This window comes from Mustela nivalis (assembly GCF_964662115.1).
Source record: "Mustela nivalis genome assembly, chromosome: 12".
NCBI classification, from domain to species: Eukaryota; Metazoa; Chordata; class Mammalia; order Carnivora; family Mustelidae; genus Mustela; species Mustela nivalis.
This window is the reverse complement of record NC_139031.1, coordinates 99,169,837-99,187,215: the sequence shown is the minus strand read 5'-3', so window position 1 is coordinate 99,187,215 and position 17,379 is coordinate 99,169,837. Positions and strand designations below refer to the sequence as shown.

Genomic DNA, 17,379 nt, shown 5'->3' with positions numbered 1-17,379 from the left:
TCAGGCAGTGTGGACCCCCATGGCCATATCTTTCCTACTTACATAGAAAGGACTTTGAAGAAAAACAAACTGTGATGCAAATAAGTTATCATTAATGAGTATCACAGTTTAGAAAATATGCCTCCATCCATGTATCTCAGTAACTTCTCAAAGTCGTCCTCCAAGTTGCTAAGATAGTAATCACAATGAATTTGAATTCAATAACCAAAAATTACAGAACAGCCTGGTGGTAGGCATCACACCAGCTAGAATCTCAGAAGTAAGGGTTTATTACAAATAACTTTTTTTTTAAATAAATGGTTGCTGTTTTAGTCCACTGTTTCTTCTTTTAAGATTTTATGTATTTATTTGACAGAGAGAGAGATCACAAGTAGGCGGAGAGAGAGGGGGGAAGCAGGCTCCCCGCTGAGCAGAGAGCCCAATGCAGGATTGGATGAAAGCAGAGAAGTTGAAATAATGGATTTCACTTGGGTACAAAGAGAAATTTTTGAGGACACATTTTTAGGGAGATGTCAGACCTGTCCACAGAGCCACATGTCGAATAAGCATCAGCAGATGAGAACTGCTTGGCTCATGGGAGGAATTACGGGTCATTTTCTGGGGGTGTCCTTCTGGAAATGGTTATCTCTTCTGGATCATACCCTAGTTCTCAGTACCATTTGATTTCTATTTTTCAGCTGAAACTAAGATCTGCTTCAAATACTACCACGGTGTGAGTGGAGCCCTGCGAGCCACCACCCCCAGTGTCACAGTCAAAAACTCCGCAGCTCCCGTAAGTCCCATTTCTTCCTCTTTGGTCAGAGCTAATCTTGGTGCTTCTTTGCTTTCTCCCACTTCGTGTGTGTGTGTGTGTGTGTGTGTGTGTTTATATACACATATGGGCATATGGATTATATATATAGAGAGATTATATATATAGATTATAAGTAGACAGAATAGTGAGGAGGAAGGAGATCCAAAGGCAAACTTATTAAAATCATACCACTTTTTGTTTGTGAAATGTTAAGCTTTAGTAGTGAGATGTTTGCAATAGATTCATGCTTCACAGGTGTGAGGAACAAGTGTTTCTCTGGTGTGCATTTTTAAAAATTCCTTGGGTTTTAAGGATTTATATTTCCATATGTTTTAATTTCTTTTTAAGCTTATAAAGAAATTTATGGAATAGAAATTTATAATCTCAGACTGATTTGGTTCATAAAATTATAAAATGGTAGGCCTAGAAGAGACTAGAATCACTGGTCATTTTTTCCTTTATATGAATGAGGAAACTGTCCGACATGCCTAAGTAATGGACCTAAGCTCACAGCTGCAGACCAGAGATTTAAGTCACATCTTTTGTTTGTTGTCCTCTGGTTTTGCTCAGTACTCCAGTAACAAATGCTGCCTTTTCCTAAATTACAGTCTAGTTTGCATCTTTCTGTGCTGCTGACCTTTGTTCTCAATGCATCTGATTAGCTGAAATTTATCTTCAGGTGGCATTTCATGCCCTTTTCACATAAGATAAAGATTAGTCAGTGGGAGAGGCTGACCAAAAACCGGTAAGGGCTTTGTAAGGGTGGCGTGTAAGTAAAAAAGATTTGGTTTCCCCTATGTAAAAAGAGAACCTGGGTAGCTCAGTCCGTTAGGCATTGAACTCTTGATTTTAGCTCAGGTCTTGATCTCAGGGTTGTGAGTTCAAGCCCCACACTTGGCTCCAGTGAGTAAACTTAAAGTGAAGTATGAATGATTTGGAAAGACCTTTACCCTAAAAGACATGGTTTTGCTGTTTCCTAAGTCAGTCCTTCAAGGTGTGGAAAATGAGTGACTTGAGTCCTTGGTGGTATAACCAAGGTTGGCAGGGCTTGGGACCACAGGCTGGGCTGCCTCAATCCAGATAATTGGTGCAGAACTGGATGCTGGCTGGAGAGGGCATCCCAGGGCTCCCTGTCGGATGACATACAGCAGGCAGCAGGAGAGGGGAGAGAGAGGGACCATCTGTACTTCTCACTGGTTATACCATTTTCTCCTACACTAGCCAGACAGATTGGAAGGTGATGTCTGTCATTTTCCTGGATAGGACAGGAATGAAAGTGTTTTGGGGAAGTATTCCCAGAATGCCAGATACCCCCCATGGTGGGCCCAACATGTGGGAAAGTATCAAAAAGAAGGTGCCTGGAAAGGCCAAAGAGGCTTTGATGGAAGTGGCCAGTTGTTCAGTCAGGAGGGTCAGCTAAACGGAGTCGGCCAAGCTGGAGCTGGTAGTGAACTGACCAGAGGCGAGGCGGACAAAGCATGGAGGCCCTGAGCACACAGCAGATAAGGAAGAAAAGAGCCCGGAAGTGGAGGCAACTGACACAGGAAAAGCCTTCCGGGCACAGGCACAGCATGTCACACAATGAGGCAGCTTCTCTGCAGGCACACTGACTTCTCAGCCAGAAGGGGCTTTGCTCAATGATGGACGAGCCTTTTTGGTTCAAGGCTGAAATGAGTGGTGCCGTGAGGGAGCTTGGGCAGCCCTGGAATCTTTAGGATTGCTTTTTGGAGAAGGCTCTCTGGAACATGTGGCTTCTCTGAACTCAGCCTCCTGGGGACTCCAGATGTCATCTGCTTCTCAGACCAATACAAGACACGTGATTACAGGAATGCAGGTGTACAGTTTAAGCCTAAAAGAAAATAAGGTGCCAGCTCCCTGGAAACTGCCAGAATTGCACAGTGGACAGGCTTTACCAAGTGGGATAAACTCTCAACAAACAGGCTTTCCAGGGGCTGCTGACGAGAAACAGGCTGAGGAGAGAAACAGCTTCAGCCTATTATTTGACAAAAAGTAGAGGAGACAGCATTGAATCTGAGTCAGCCTTGACCTCATCTTGGTTACTCCTCTTGTGTTACCATTGCTTATACTCAGACATCTTGAAATGTGTTGACATGTTGCCGTCATCCTGATGATTATCTCCATAATGATTTTCTCACATAAATCAGTAGACACTTGGGTCGACAACTTTTGTTTCTCTTTTAATCCCCACGCACGTGAGCCTCAGATCATAAGGCCAAATGAAGCCGGGAACAGAGTCGTCTACCCACTGCCATGTTGGAGTCATTTGCAGAGGGAGCATGCATTTTCCTAGAGACAGTATTTTAATATGCATTTGGGTTTTATAATAGTTAAACTACTGGCTCTTACAGCATGGTGCACTCTTCAGAGGAGTTTCACTTGCCTAATTTTAGTTGGTTCACAGCACATCTGTGAGATAGGCAGGAAGTACCATTTTGGTTACAGGACCATTTGGCTATCTGGTGATGGAGCTGAAACAAATCTCAGTTTTGTTTCTGAAATAATCTAGCGGCATCTGGTCTAAGGACTTATGCAAACTTTTTCTAAGGGGAAATGCTATTCAAGTTTTCCAAAATCAATTTGCCAATAAACTCTGAGTAACCATTTTCCAATGATGGCTTCCATTTTCCATCCAAAGATGGCTGCCAATAGCCATTATGTCATGTCCCAAGGATCAATGAGTTAGTTTGTGGCAATAATCTAAAAGTATAATTTTTTGAAAAGGGGGAAAAGATGCCAAATGCCCCGTTAGTATATAACCAGCACTTCAATATTTTGAGCACAGCAGGTTCTCAGTATGTTTTAGTTCCTTTTCTCATTTCCTCATTCCATCTTATCCTTTGCCTTTGTCCTACTGACAGTCATTGAGGTCCCAGTCGGGGGTGGGGAAAGATGTCACCTATCCTTATCTTTCCAAGGCTCTCATCTGTTTATTATTCTTAATTGTGTATCAGAAAATATGATGAGTAAGGGGTATGGGAGTAAATGAAATACAAATCCCAGCATTGAGAACTCATGGTTATTCTGTTGTGAATTATAAATACTCTTTGAAGTGTCTGGTGCTGGGCTGTGAAAACCCATTGGGCTGGTGTAAGCCATGAGGCAGTGCCTGCAGCAACTGGGAAGGCCTTGGGAGGAGGTGGTGTGTGGGCACTGTGGAGGGGAGTTACGAGGCCCTGGAGGAAGGTAAGGCATTGGCAGAAGGACGACAAGTGCAGAGGTGTGGGGCTGTGAAGTACCACCAGCGTGACAGAGAAGGAGACCTACATTGTGTTAGAGCTAAACAATATACGAATTACTTAATTTTTTTGCCATATATCACCCCGTACTTTGTTTTTCATACTGTTTGCATCTTATTGGGAGCACTTAACATGTATTTTATATTTTACTTATATTTTCTGTAGAAAATCATGTTTAAAATAAGCTCTTTCTCTCGGTATTTTTGCTTCCTTTTCCTGTGCATTACAGTCCCTCTTAAAAGGCTCATGGTATTTTTTTTTTCCTCTCCCTATTCATACATTGAGGGACAGAAATCTCCCCAGTTTGCCAAAAGACCCCTGGTCTTCATCAAGATTTTAATTTATAGAAATCTCATCAGAATTTTGTTATTCTGGATTGTTTTTAATCCCTAACTCACATTGCTATTTTCGGTAAATTGTCCTCTGCTCAGCACACTGTGAATTTTCCAGCTTTCCCTTCAGGTCCATGCTTCCACACAGTTTTTCCATCATCTTCCCTTCCCTTTTTGTGGACCAAGCGGCATCCTCCAGTGGGATCTACTAGTGGGCTCAGGAGAGAGCTCTCCATCCACCTGCTGGGTTCTCTACGGGGCATGAGATTCAGATGCAACATGTCCCTGTTCTCAGTGTATGCTCTGCACATCTGCTTTCCAGGTCCCTGAGGAGCCTTCACTGCACATGCAGTGGAGGACCACCATGTGCTCCCTCATCCCAAAACGTGACAAGGCCCGGGGACTGTAGCCTCTGGATACAGAAAATAGGCGGTTGGTGGAGACATATCTGTGGCAGGATGGGGAAACAGGGTCCAGGGAGTGGGGAAGGGCCACCGCAGAAAGGGGTCGGCTGGGGATGTTCGTTCCTGCTGTATCTGGGGCCTGCTGTAGCTGGTTCCCCAGATTTCCATTTAGACAGGAGTATATTCCTCCTCAGTCTTCATCAAGATTTTAATTTATAGAAATCTCATCAGAATTTTGTTATTCTGGATTGTTTTTAATCCCTAACTCACATTGCTATTTTCTGGCTACCTATTAGTATCTTCTGGCCTTCTCAGTGAGAAATTGGAAGTGAACATATCCATTTCTGCTCCTTCTTCTACCAGTTTGATCCAGTGTCTCTGTAGCCAAGCTTTCAGTAATAATTGAACAGCAGAAAGTTCAAAGCAAAGTTATCTGCCAGAACTCGAGATATCTTTCTGTCAGTTCATGTTCACACATTCATTTGCTTTGTCAGACCACCCAGCAGAGGTAGAGTTCACATTCTCCTATTTCAAAACAAAACAAAACTGAATAGGCCATTTGTCTAGAAATGTGGGCTATTATTACTCTAAAGTAAGATCAGGTTCATGGGGTACCAGGTGGCTCAGTCAGTTAAGTGGCTGACTCTTGGTTTTGTCTGAGGTCATAATCTCAGGGTCCTGAGATCGAGCCCCCATCAGGCTCCAAACTCTGGAACCTGGATATGTGGAGTCTGCTTGTCCCTCTTCTTGACCCTTCCCCAGTGCCCCTCTCCCCACTGATGCTCTCTCTGTCTCTCTAGAATAAAATCTTTAATAAAATAAAATAAGATCAGGTTAAGGTTTTCTTTGCAATCTGGGTATCCTGCAATGGCCATTGAACTAATAGTTGAAAAATAGCTCCCAAACTCCAAGTCATTAAACTTTTTTCTAGTAATATTTGTCTTGGGAGTTTTAAAGCAGATTTTTCAGAAAAAAATATTTTAAATCATTAAAAATAACTATAGAATAGCTACCTTAAAGTTACAAACCTCCTGGAAAACACTCTGGCCAAATTAGTTACTAAATTAACTCACAGGCAAGTGACTGATGGGAGCAACTATCAAACAGAATCGTTAGACATGAACCGATCATTTGATCAGCTTCATTAAAGAGGGTGAAATGATCTTGTGGTTTATTATTGGGAGAGATGAAGTGGCAAGACTGGTTGCTGAATGGAGTCCTTCTTGGTAAGCATCCATGGCAATGTATCATCAGTTTGGGGGTGAAGGTTTCCCAGTTTACCAAAGGGTCCCCTTCATCCTGTGTGTCCACAGGGAGTCTCAGCTTCAGCCTCAGTCTGTCATGAAGTAGTCCCAAAATTAAAGGAGGAGTAAGAGTTCATCCCTCTTGTTAAGTGGGAGGGACGGCACCGCGATGCTGGAGTGACCTTAGCATTGGATCCATGAGAGACCCGGCACAGGCAGCCTTGAGCAGACCTTGGGATAGCAGCACTTCCCAAAGGGCTTCTTTTTCATAATTTTAGTTCTTTATGTGAGTTGTGCTGTGTAAAGAATTGCCTCTACACAGTGGAAGAAGGACTTGAGGAAAGTTCAGAGCCCTTTTCTTTAAATCATAAGAAAACTGGGTCTTGTAAGGTTTTAGTCAGAATTGAGCCTTTTGCGATCTCCCTAGACTTGTGCCCTACAATCATATCCCTCAGTCTGCCCTCTTGTCCCATTCTGATTCTAGAAACCTGGCCCCATGACATTTTGGGAAGGTGACATGATGTTTATTTTATAATTGGATGTGGAATTTATAATAGCCATAGGAGTCATTTGTGAATTAATTCTGTTTTGTCTGTTTTCTTACTAACACATCCATAATTCATTTTTGTAGCTTGTCACCAGTACCTATCGAACCAGGCATTAGAAAAGAAATTCATCAAAAATCCTATGTTGACATGAAATTCTGAGGCTTAGTCCCTAATATTCTGAAAATCAGATTCTTAATGCAATAATCTCAGGTACGCTAGAAGGGCAATAAGTCTGACGTGATTAGACTGTACATTATTCTAATTTTTCATTTCTTTCCTTTATATCTATACCTCTTAGCCTTTCTTTCAGAGAGAACTTAAGAAAACGTTTTGATTTGTAGAAGCCATAAACCAAATGCTACAAATAAAACACAACAAATGTAAACTTGAATGCTCCTCCTAAAACTTCTTGCATGATTTATTTACATGCAAAGGATCTGTCTTATCCATTTACCAGCAAGCTATAGGATGATTTTATAAGGTGGTATTTTACAAGATCTCCTGACTGTTGTGACTTTAAAGTCTGTCTCCATTTCACAAAGTCTAGGGTGCACTGGGAAAGGGGTTTCTCAGAGGAATAGGGAGAATTTGGTGGTTAGTGGTTTTTTGTTGTTGTTGTTGTTGTTGTTGTTGTTAACCTTTTCATCCCCTGAACCAATTTTATGGTTATTGACATAACATACCATTTCTTGTATTTGAGAATCTGTAGCCACATTTTGTCTCACTCCTAACCTGGCAAATTGTTTTATGGTGCTCAGAGCTTCTTGCCTCTAATCCTCTTTCCCCAAAAACCACTCCCACCTCCTCAGATGCAACCCTCCCCAATATATGCAGCACTCTGGTTCCCCCACCTTGGAGTTTTGCTGAGAACATAGTTATTTTGTACACCTTTGTGTAGCCTACTGCTTCCATAATTCATTTATGCAGTTATTTCTTTATTAGTGAGCTCTTCTGTGTTGACCACTAGTCATCCAAAACTGAACAGAATAAATGCCCATCCTCTTGAAGCTACGTGCCTGGGATGAGGTTGAGCAGTGTGGAGATAGACAAGAAAACAAGCAATATCAAAGGACTATTCTAAGTGCTGTGGGAATGGACACATAGGGCACTTTGGGTGGACCAAAGATGAGCATGCCCAGAACATGATGGAAGGCTTTCTAAGTGGAACAGACCAATCACGGCCGGGATTTGATCAAGCCCTTTATTTTTATTTTTCTTCTACACTGTTTTGCCCATGTGTAGGGGCATGTTATTCATATGCATATCTTCAGCAAAAGTCCCTTGATGTTTTGATTAGACTAAAGCAGGGGAACATTTAGACATTTGTATTTTGGCTAACACGTCAGATGGATTCATTCTTGTCAAACAGAAGTAAGAGGAAAGGAAATCACAACCACACCAAACATCCTCTTCTAGAGAATTTATGCAGGTCCTGCCCACAGTCATACCTCTTAGAAAGGTACCCTGAAAGTTTGGATTCCATTGTGGCCCAACATTAAGAAATTTGTTCTATTTCAGTGGAAGAGGTTCAGAGCTTATTTTAAAGTGGAATTTTGGGGTCTTGAGTCTGGAGGTGTTTCCTGATAAGGTTCTTCTACCAGCTTTGTTTTGGCATTGGGGTGGTTTACATCCTTCCTTCCTGGGTTGTAGGAAGCAAGTGCCAAATAACATTCTCTGCATTTTTCCATAGAAACCACATTTGAAAATACTAGACACATATCACTCATGGGAAGTGGAGATCCTCTCTGTGTTTGTAAGAGCCGTGTTCTTACACTGGAGTTGGGATGTCTGTGAAGCTCTGATATTATATGGATGTGTTCATGCATGTCCTAGGGGAGGATCCCAGGCATTCATCAGATTCTGAACAGGGTTCATCGTCCCAAAAAGCTCATCACTGTTAGAGAAAACACCCCTATCACTCTTTGCTGATATGGAGACCTAATTTGTCAGGATTTGTACTGTTAAAAGCCCACCTTTGGCTTTTTTGGAGTAAACACCCTAGTATTTGGCAACCCTACGTAAAGCCAAGAATGTTTTTAATGAAAGGAAACAGGTAGTAAATACCTAGATAAGGCACACAAATCTAGAAAAGAGATGAATCTAGACATGAATGTACCCCATGAGCCTGATATAGGAGGACATCAAAATTAAATGAAGGCCTCTTAAACAGAAATCTTTTTGTTTTTCTTTTGCAGTAGGATACAAATGGTGATGTCCAGGGATTAGAGGCAGGGAGCTTGGCACAGAGTAGACAAATTAAAAAGTATTTATTCTTCCTAAAACAAAGCAAAATGAATTCATAGGTGAGGTCTTTCAAATGATTGAGGTATAAGTAAGTCAGATACAGTTTAAACATTCTAGAGCAAAAAGAAAGAAAAAAACTTCTAAATAATTTTCCTTACCCACCATAACACTGAAACCAGAACTGTCAAGAAGAGCACTAAATAGAAAACTATAGGTCAGTCTTATTGATGAATATAAATATAAAATCCTTAAGTTAAATATTGGCGAATAGATTTCAAAAGTATTATTAAAATAAAGAATTAGGGGCACCTGGGTGGCTCAGTGGGTTAAAGCCTCTGCCTTCGGCTCAGGTCATGATCCCAGGGTCCTGGGATCGAGCCCCACATCGGGCTGTCTGATCCGCGGAGAGCCTGCTTCCTCCTCTCTCTCTCTCTGCCTGCCTCTCTGCCTACTTGTGATCTCTGTCTGTCAAATAAATAAATAAAATCTAAAAAAAAAAAAATAATAAAAAAAATAAAGAATTATACCCAAGTTATAAATTTGCCTCATTATTATTATACTATGTGAACAGAAAACCACATCATCTTTTCTATAGATACAAAAAAATCATCTGACATTTCTTTCTCTTAGTGATGCTTGTACTTTCAGAACAATGCTAAGTAATAGTGGTATTACTAGAGGTATTAATAGCGCTCTTTGTCTTGTTCTCAACTTTAATGAAACCATTTCTAGTGGTTCCCCAGAAAACATAGGCAAGAAATGAAGATTCAATGTTGGAAAGAGAAACGAAATTATCATCACTTATAAATGACTTGACTGTATTATGAAAATAATTGATTGAGACTCTTAGAAACAATAAATTATCTCTAATATATAAGAATTAATAGCTCCACTAAAGAAAAGCCAATCAGAAAACATAATGGAAAAAAAGGTTTTCATTTTAGATTAACCAAAAAAATAAATAAATAAATAAAATATCTCAGTAAGAAATGTGCAAGACCATGATCTCAAAGAGTTATCTGCACTCAAATGTTCACCACATCATTATTCACAATAGCCAAGATATGGAAGCAACCTAATTGTCTATCAATAGATGAATGGATGAAGATTTTATGAGATAGACAGCTAGATAGATGAATATTGTTAAGACATGAGAAAAAGAAAATCCTGCCATTTGTGAGAACATAGATGGACCTCAAAGACATCATGCTAGAAAAATGAGCCAGAAAAGAAAGACAAATACTATATGATTTCATATGTGGGATCTAAAAAGGCTGAACTCACATGATGTTATATGTCAATTATATCTCAGTGAAAGTAGAAAAAATGTGCATGACCAATTTATTTTTTATTTTTTTAAAGACTGTATTTATTTATTTGAGATAGAGCAAGAGAGAGTGAGAGAGAGAACCTGAGTGTGGGTGGGAAGAGGCAGAGGGAGAGAGAGAAGCAGGCTGTCCACTGAGTAGAGAGCCCAATGCGGGACTCGACCCCAGGGTGACCTGACCTGAAGGCAGACACTTAACCAACTGAGCCACTCAGGCACTCCTGTACAAGACCAATTTAATGAAAAATTTAGAACTAATGAAGGATAATAGAATATTTAAATATATGCAAAGATGAACTGTATTTTTGTTTCAGAAGCAGCATTTAACCTATATAAATTCCCTGTAAATTAATTTAAAATTCAACACAACTGCAATTAAAATATAAATAAGATGGTTTTGATAGCAAAGTAACCCTAGCTTCATCAGACCCAATATGTGAGAAAAATTATAATGGTTTTGGGAAATGAAAATAATAAGGAAAGACTAGCCTGCCAGGAATTAAAAGGACTATGAAGCTATAATAATTAAAATTGTTAATGAAGAAAGAGACTAATAGAACAATGGAAGAGAAGAGAGTAAGAAAATAGACCCCAGGATATTGGGAAACTTAATTAACAGTTAAGGTTATATTTAAAATCAGTGTGGGAAAGAGAGATTTTACCATATTGGTATTATGGCAGCTAAACAAACTATTGAAAAAAATAAATATATATATATGCATCACACCCTCTTATTATTCCTAATTCCTTATGTACAAATGAATAGGTATTTTCAATACTTAAAAATTCTAGTTAAAAAAAGGCATGTATAGGGGCGCCTGGGTGGCTCAGTGGGTTAAGCCGCTGCCTTCGGCTCAGGTCATGATCTCAAAGTCCTGGGATCGAGTCCCGCATTGGGCTCTCTGCTCAGCAGGGAGTCGGCTTCCTCCTCTCTCTCTCTCTTCCTGCCTCTCTGCCTACTTGTGATCTCTCTCTGTCAAATAAATAAATAAAATCTCTTAAAAAAAAAAAAGGCATGTATAATTTGAAGTCTTGGAGAGGAATAGTTCTTTATAATCAGAACACAAAGCCTAAGACCATAAATGAAAAGTAGCAATAAATTCTATTCGATACATTTAAAAAATCTGAATGGAAAAACATTCTAAAAAGTAAAGAAGTAGAAAACAAAAAGAAGAAACTGATTTAAAAAATCAGGCAAAAAGCTAACTTCTTTGATTTACATAGAACTCATTTATATTGTTTAAAGAAAAGAAACCATTTTAGAAACAGGCAAAGAGCCTGAAGTCCATTTTTAGGGGAAAAAAGTACAATCACCAGTAAGCACATAAAAAGATGCTCCATCAAAACAATGTAAAGACAACCACACTGGGAGAAAATATTTGGAAAAGATTTATCTGACAAGGGACTGTTATGCAAAATATGCAAAGAACTCTTAAAATCAGCAATAAGAAAATGAGCAACCCAATTTATAAATGAGCAAAAGATCTGAAGAGACACCAGACCAAAGAAGATACACAGATGGCAAATATGTACAAGAAAAAATGCTTCATATCATATGTCAAGAGGGAAATGCAAATTAAAACAAGGAGATCAGTACATTCCTCTTAGAGTGCCTAAAATCCAGACAACACTGCCAACAGACAAGGATGTGGAGCAACAGGAATGCTCATTTGCTGGTGGGAGTGCCAAATGATATGGACAGTTTGGAAGACAGTTTGGTAGTCCCATACAAACCCAAACAAACTCTTACTATATGATCCAGTGATCACACTCTCTAGTGTTTATCCAAAAAGTTGAAACTTTAAGTCCATACAAAAACCTACACCCAGATGTTTATAGTAGCTTTCTTCATAATTGCCAAAACTTGGAAGCAATGATGATTTATTTCATTAGGTGCATGGATAAATAAACTATGGTACATCCAGATCATAGAATATTATTATGAGCTATCAAGCTATGGAAAGACATGGAGGAATCTTAAATACATATTGCTAAGTGAAAGGAGCCAATCTGTAAATATTATGTACTGTAGGATTCCAAATATACGACATTCTGGAAAAAGCAAAACCAGAGAGACAGTAAAAAGATGAGTCATTACCAGGGGTTCTGGGAAGGGTAGGTCGAACAGGAAGGGCCCAGCGAATTTTGAGTGCAGTGAAACTATTCCATATGATACTATAATGGTGGATGCATGCATGTTATTATACATTTGTTCAAACCCACAAAATATACAACACGAAGAGTGAGCCCCAGTGTGAACCAGGGACTTTCAGTGAAAATGATGGGGAAGCATGTAGATTTATACATTGCAACAAAGATGGAAGCTGTTGGTGATGGTGGAGGCTATGTATGTGTAGGGGCAGGGGGTTTATGAGACCTCTCTGTACTTTCTGCTTAGGTTTCCTGTTAACCTAAAACCGCTCTTAAAGAAGAATAAAGTCAATTTTAAAAAGAGAGATGCTCCAATTAGAAAGCAAATATAAAACAACATTGTATCTTTGAAATTTGGTAAGAGAATGACTTCGTAAGAAATGATGGTTATAAGATAATGGGGCATCTTTAAACAGCAGGCACAGATGCCTGATCTAAAGGATACAAGAAATCACTGAATTAGAAGACTACCTAAGAAAATTCACCTAAAACTGAGTGGAAATAAGAAACAAAAATAGAAAAGAATAAAAAGGATCTAGAGATCAAATCTAGGGACAACAGGATTTTTAAAAAAAGCATTGCCAATGAAATAAAAGATAAAAGACATTTCTGATCTCAAAATATATAGATATACTTTAGAATAGACATTGAAAATCCCAATCATATTTAAGATATCTGAATTTCATGGTAAAATACATATATATGTTCATGGTAGAAAATTTAGTAAGTGCATAAATAAGAAGGAAAATGATAACACAGCATGCAACAGGCCTGTGGAACAATATCTTCAAGAATTTTCAAACTGAAGAATCCTGTAAACAAACAGGAGAAACTTCCAGGATACTTGGAAAAAACAAAACCTAAGAAACTTTGAATGTTCCTCCACAGCACTAAAGATATACAGATGGCATAGAACTCATGATGGCATTAAAGGTGGCAAGATGAGTATTTAAAGAAAACATTTTGTTTTCTACTGTCTCAGCTGTCAAAGATATGTGAGGACAAGGGAAGATGGATATTCTCAAGCATATAAGAATATGGAAATTGCCCACACATCAAAGATGCAGTCCCAAGTCTGAGGAAATTGTGGTTGAAAGTGAGTAAGGAAACTAATTAGCTATAAAATGATAGGCACAATAATTGTGAGGACACATTATTATTTTATTATTCAAATATATATTGTGTGATTTATTGCATAAATGGGTTGAACAAAAAGTACTTTAAACTTAACAATCAAAAAGGCACTTTTAAAAACTCTCTTTTTAAAGATTTTATTTATTTATTTGAAAGAGAGAGAGTGAGCATGAAAAGGAGCAGAAGCAGAGGGAGAGGCTGAAGCAGACTCCCTGCTGAGGAGGGGCCCTGATGTGGAACTCGATCCCAGGACCCTGGGATCATGACCTGAGCTGAAGTCAGATGTTTAATCGACTGAGCCATCCAGGCTCCCCTTAAAAACCCTTTAAAACAAACAAGCAAACCCTCAATATCGAGACTTGCCATGGTAAGGAATACTTGCTTAAACCAAATAGTGAGTGTCATTCCTGTTGAGGCCCACAGGGACATCCGTGGGGCCTTTAGCTACCACAAACCTCTCAAGGGCAGGTGTCCACAGTAGGCAGCTTGTACCCATAGATCTGATCTATTAATGTTGAAAATGAAGATTTGCATGTTGAATCCACTGATGTATGCCTCTATATGTCAATAAGCTTCACTTCTATTCCTGACCACCAAAGAGGACTAACATGGTGACTGTATTAGCGGGCAGGGCTGCCATAACAAAATGCCACAGATGGCATGGTTTAAACAACAGATATTTATTTTCTCTCTTCTAGCTTTCTGAAGGCTAGACATCCTAGAGAAGGTGTTGGGAGGATTGGTTTCTCCCGAAGCCTCTCTTTATGGCTTGCAGATGGCCTCTTCCCTGCGTCCTCCTCACTGGCATTTTCTCTCTGCACATGCATTTCTGGTGTCTCCTCCTCTACTTATAAAGATGCCAGTCTGATTGAATTAAGGATCTGCCCTAAAGACTTCATTTAACCTTAATTACTTCTTTGAAGGCTCTATCACCAAATATAGTTACGTTAGGACTTATGAACATATGAATTTTGTGAGACACAAGTCAGTTTATAACAGAGACCTACTGTTTCCTTGGGCTGACTTGACAAAGTGTACTCTAGCTGTCTGTTGTACAGCGCCTGTGCTCCAGGAGAATTCATACAGCTAGCTCACTATCCACCACTGTGTACATAATATATATTTTATATATTTATAGAAATACATATTGTCACATAAGTATATAATTATATATTTAATATATATTAAAATGTAAGGATTTCAGTCTGATTTTCTGGGACTCTATAATGAAACAACACAGGAGAAGAATGCTGATCTTAGAGCACCAGTCCTATCTCCTTGGCCATAGAAATACAGATTCAGATGTAGATGTAGATATAAATATAAATATACATATACATATATATGCATATATATATAATTACATATATGGATTTTTCTTTTCGTATTTACATGAGCTTGATCCTCTTTCCACAATCCATCAAACCAAATATATACTCATACATTACAACACTTAGCCATGAAACACTAGAAGTTTTTTTTTTTTTTCTAATTTTTTATTTTTTATAAACATATATTTTTATCCCCAGGGGTACAGGTCTGTGAATCACCAGGTTTACACACTTCACAGCACTCACCAAAGCACATACCCTCCCCAATGTCCATAATCCCACCCCCTTCTCCCAAATCCCTCCCCCCAGCAACCCTCAGTTTGTTTTGTGAGATTAAGAGTCACTTATGGTTTGTCTCCCTCCCAATCCCATTTTGTTTCATTTATTCTTCTCCTACCCACTTAAGCCTCCTATCAAAATTAGGAGACCTTAGTTTTGTATAGTCCCAGGAATTCAGCTAAACAACTGTTAAATCATTCTGAACACCTGTGAACTCAACCAAAGATCTAAGGAAAAGAAAACCTATAACTGTACAAATAGAAAATCAACCACTTTCTCTACCAATGACAGGACAGAAAAACTCACCTTAAAAAAGAGAATAAAAGGCAGTACTGACTGCCAGGGACCTAATCAATATGAATATAAGTAAGATGTTGGAACTAGAGTTCAGAATAATGATTATAAAGATACTAGCTAGACTTGAAAAACTATAGAAGACATTGGAGAATCCCTTTCTGGAGAAAGAAAACTAAAATCTAATCAAGTCTAAATCAAAAGAAGCTATTAATGAGATGTAATAAAAATGGAAACTCTAACTGGTAGGATAAATGAGGCAGAAGAGAGAATTAGTGATACCTAAGACAGAAAGCTGAGAAAAGAACCTGAGAAAAGAGAGAGAAATAACTACTGGATCATGAGGGGAGAATTCAAGAGATAAGTGATACTTTTAAGTGAAACAATATTAAAATAATTGGGATCCCAAAAGAAGAGGAAAGAGAGAGGGGGGCAGAAGGTATACTGGAGCAAATTATAGAAGAGAACTTTCCTAATCTGAGGAAGGAAACAGGCATTCAAGACAAGGAGGCACAGAGAACCCCCTCAAAATCAATAAAAATAGGTCAATACCCCAACATATAATAGTGAAGTTTGCAAACTTCAGAGACAAAGAGTAAATCCTAAAAGCAAATGGGACAAGAGGTTCAAAACCTACAAGGGTAGAAAAATAGACTGGCAGAGTACCCATCCACAGAGATCTGGCAGGCCAGAAAGGACCGGTATGATATATTCAGGGACTAAATGAGAAAAACATGCAGCTAAGAAAATGTTATCCAGCAAGAATGTCATTCAAAATAGGAGGAGAGATTTTTTAAAAAGAAAAATTCCATTTATTCTTCTCGAAGTGTGTAAACCTGGTGATTCACAGACCTGTACCCCTGGGGATAAAAATATATGTTTATAAAAAAAAATAATAGAAAAATTCCAGGACAAATAGACACTAAAAGAAATTGTGATCATTAAACCAGTCCTGCAAGAAATATTAAAAGGGATCCTTTAAGGGAAGAGAGAGCCCCAAAGTAACATAGACCGGAAAGGAACAGAGACAATCTACAGAAACAGGTACTTTACAGGCAATTCAGTGGCACTAAATTCCTGTCTTTCAATAGTTACTCTAAATGTAAATGGGCTAAATGCCCAAACAGCAGGTATCAAATTGGATGAAAAAGCAAGACCCATCAATGTGCTGTCTGCAAGAGACTCATTTTAGATGCAAAGACACCTCCAGATTGAAAGTGAGGTGGTGGAAAACCATTTATCATGCTAATGAACATCAAAAGAATGCTGGGGTAGCAATCCTTCTATCAATCAAATTAGATTTTAAACCAAAGAATGTAATAAAAGAGGAGGAAGGATACTATGTCATACTTAAAAATTATGTTCAACAAGAAGATCTAACAATTGGAAATATTTATGCCACTAACATAGGAGTAACCAATTATATAAACCAATTAATAACCAAATTAAAGAAACATACTGATAATAAAACAATAATTGTAGGGGACTTTAACACCCTGCAAAGGACAGATCATCTAAGCAGAAGATCAAGGAAACAGGAGCTTTGAATGACACACTGGACAAGATGGACTTCAAGATATATTCAGAGCATTCCATCCTAAAGCAACAGAATACATTATTCTTGATTGCATATGGAACATTCTCCAGAGTAGATCACAAATGAGGTCAAAAATCAGTTCTCAACTGATACCAAAAGATTGGGATCATTCCCTGCATATATTTAGACCACAATGGTTTGAAACGAACTCAAACACTAGAGGAAATTTGGAAGGAACTCAAATACATGGAAATTAAAGAGCATCCTAGTAAAGAATGAATGGGTGAACCAGGAAATTAAAGGAAATTTTTAAAAATTTATGGAAACAAATGAAAATGAAAACAGGACAGTTCAGAACCTTTGGGATACAGGAAAAGTGGTCCTAAGAGGGAAGTATGTAGCAATATAATCCTTTCTCAAGAAACAAGAAAGGTCTCAAATATACAACCTAACTTTATACCTAACAGAACTGGAGAAAGAAGAGCAAGTAAAGCCTAAACCAAG

General features: G+C 38.6%; 1 protein-coding gene across 4 annotated transcripts in view; it reads left to right on the top strand.

The window, feature by feature from the left end:
* Positions 1–17,379, top strand: part of HECW1 (HECT, C2 and WW domain containing E3 ubiquitin protein ligase 1) — a 469,612-nt gene that overhangs the window by 268,292 nt on the left and 183,941 nt on the right. For all 4 annotated transcript variants that reach the window (XM_082691734.1, XM_082691733.1, XM_082691731.1 and 1 more), the window contains one exon: positions 678–772. In XM_082691734.1, the coding sequence (XP_082547860.1) occupies positions 678–772 (95 nt within the window). The remainder of the gene's footprint in view (positions 1–677; positions 773–17,379) is intronic.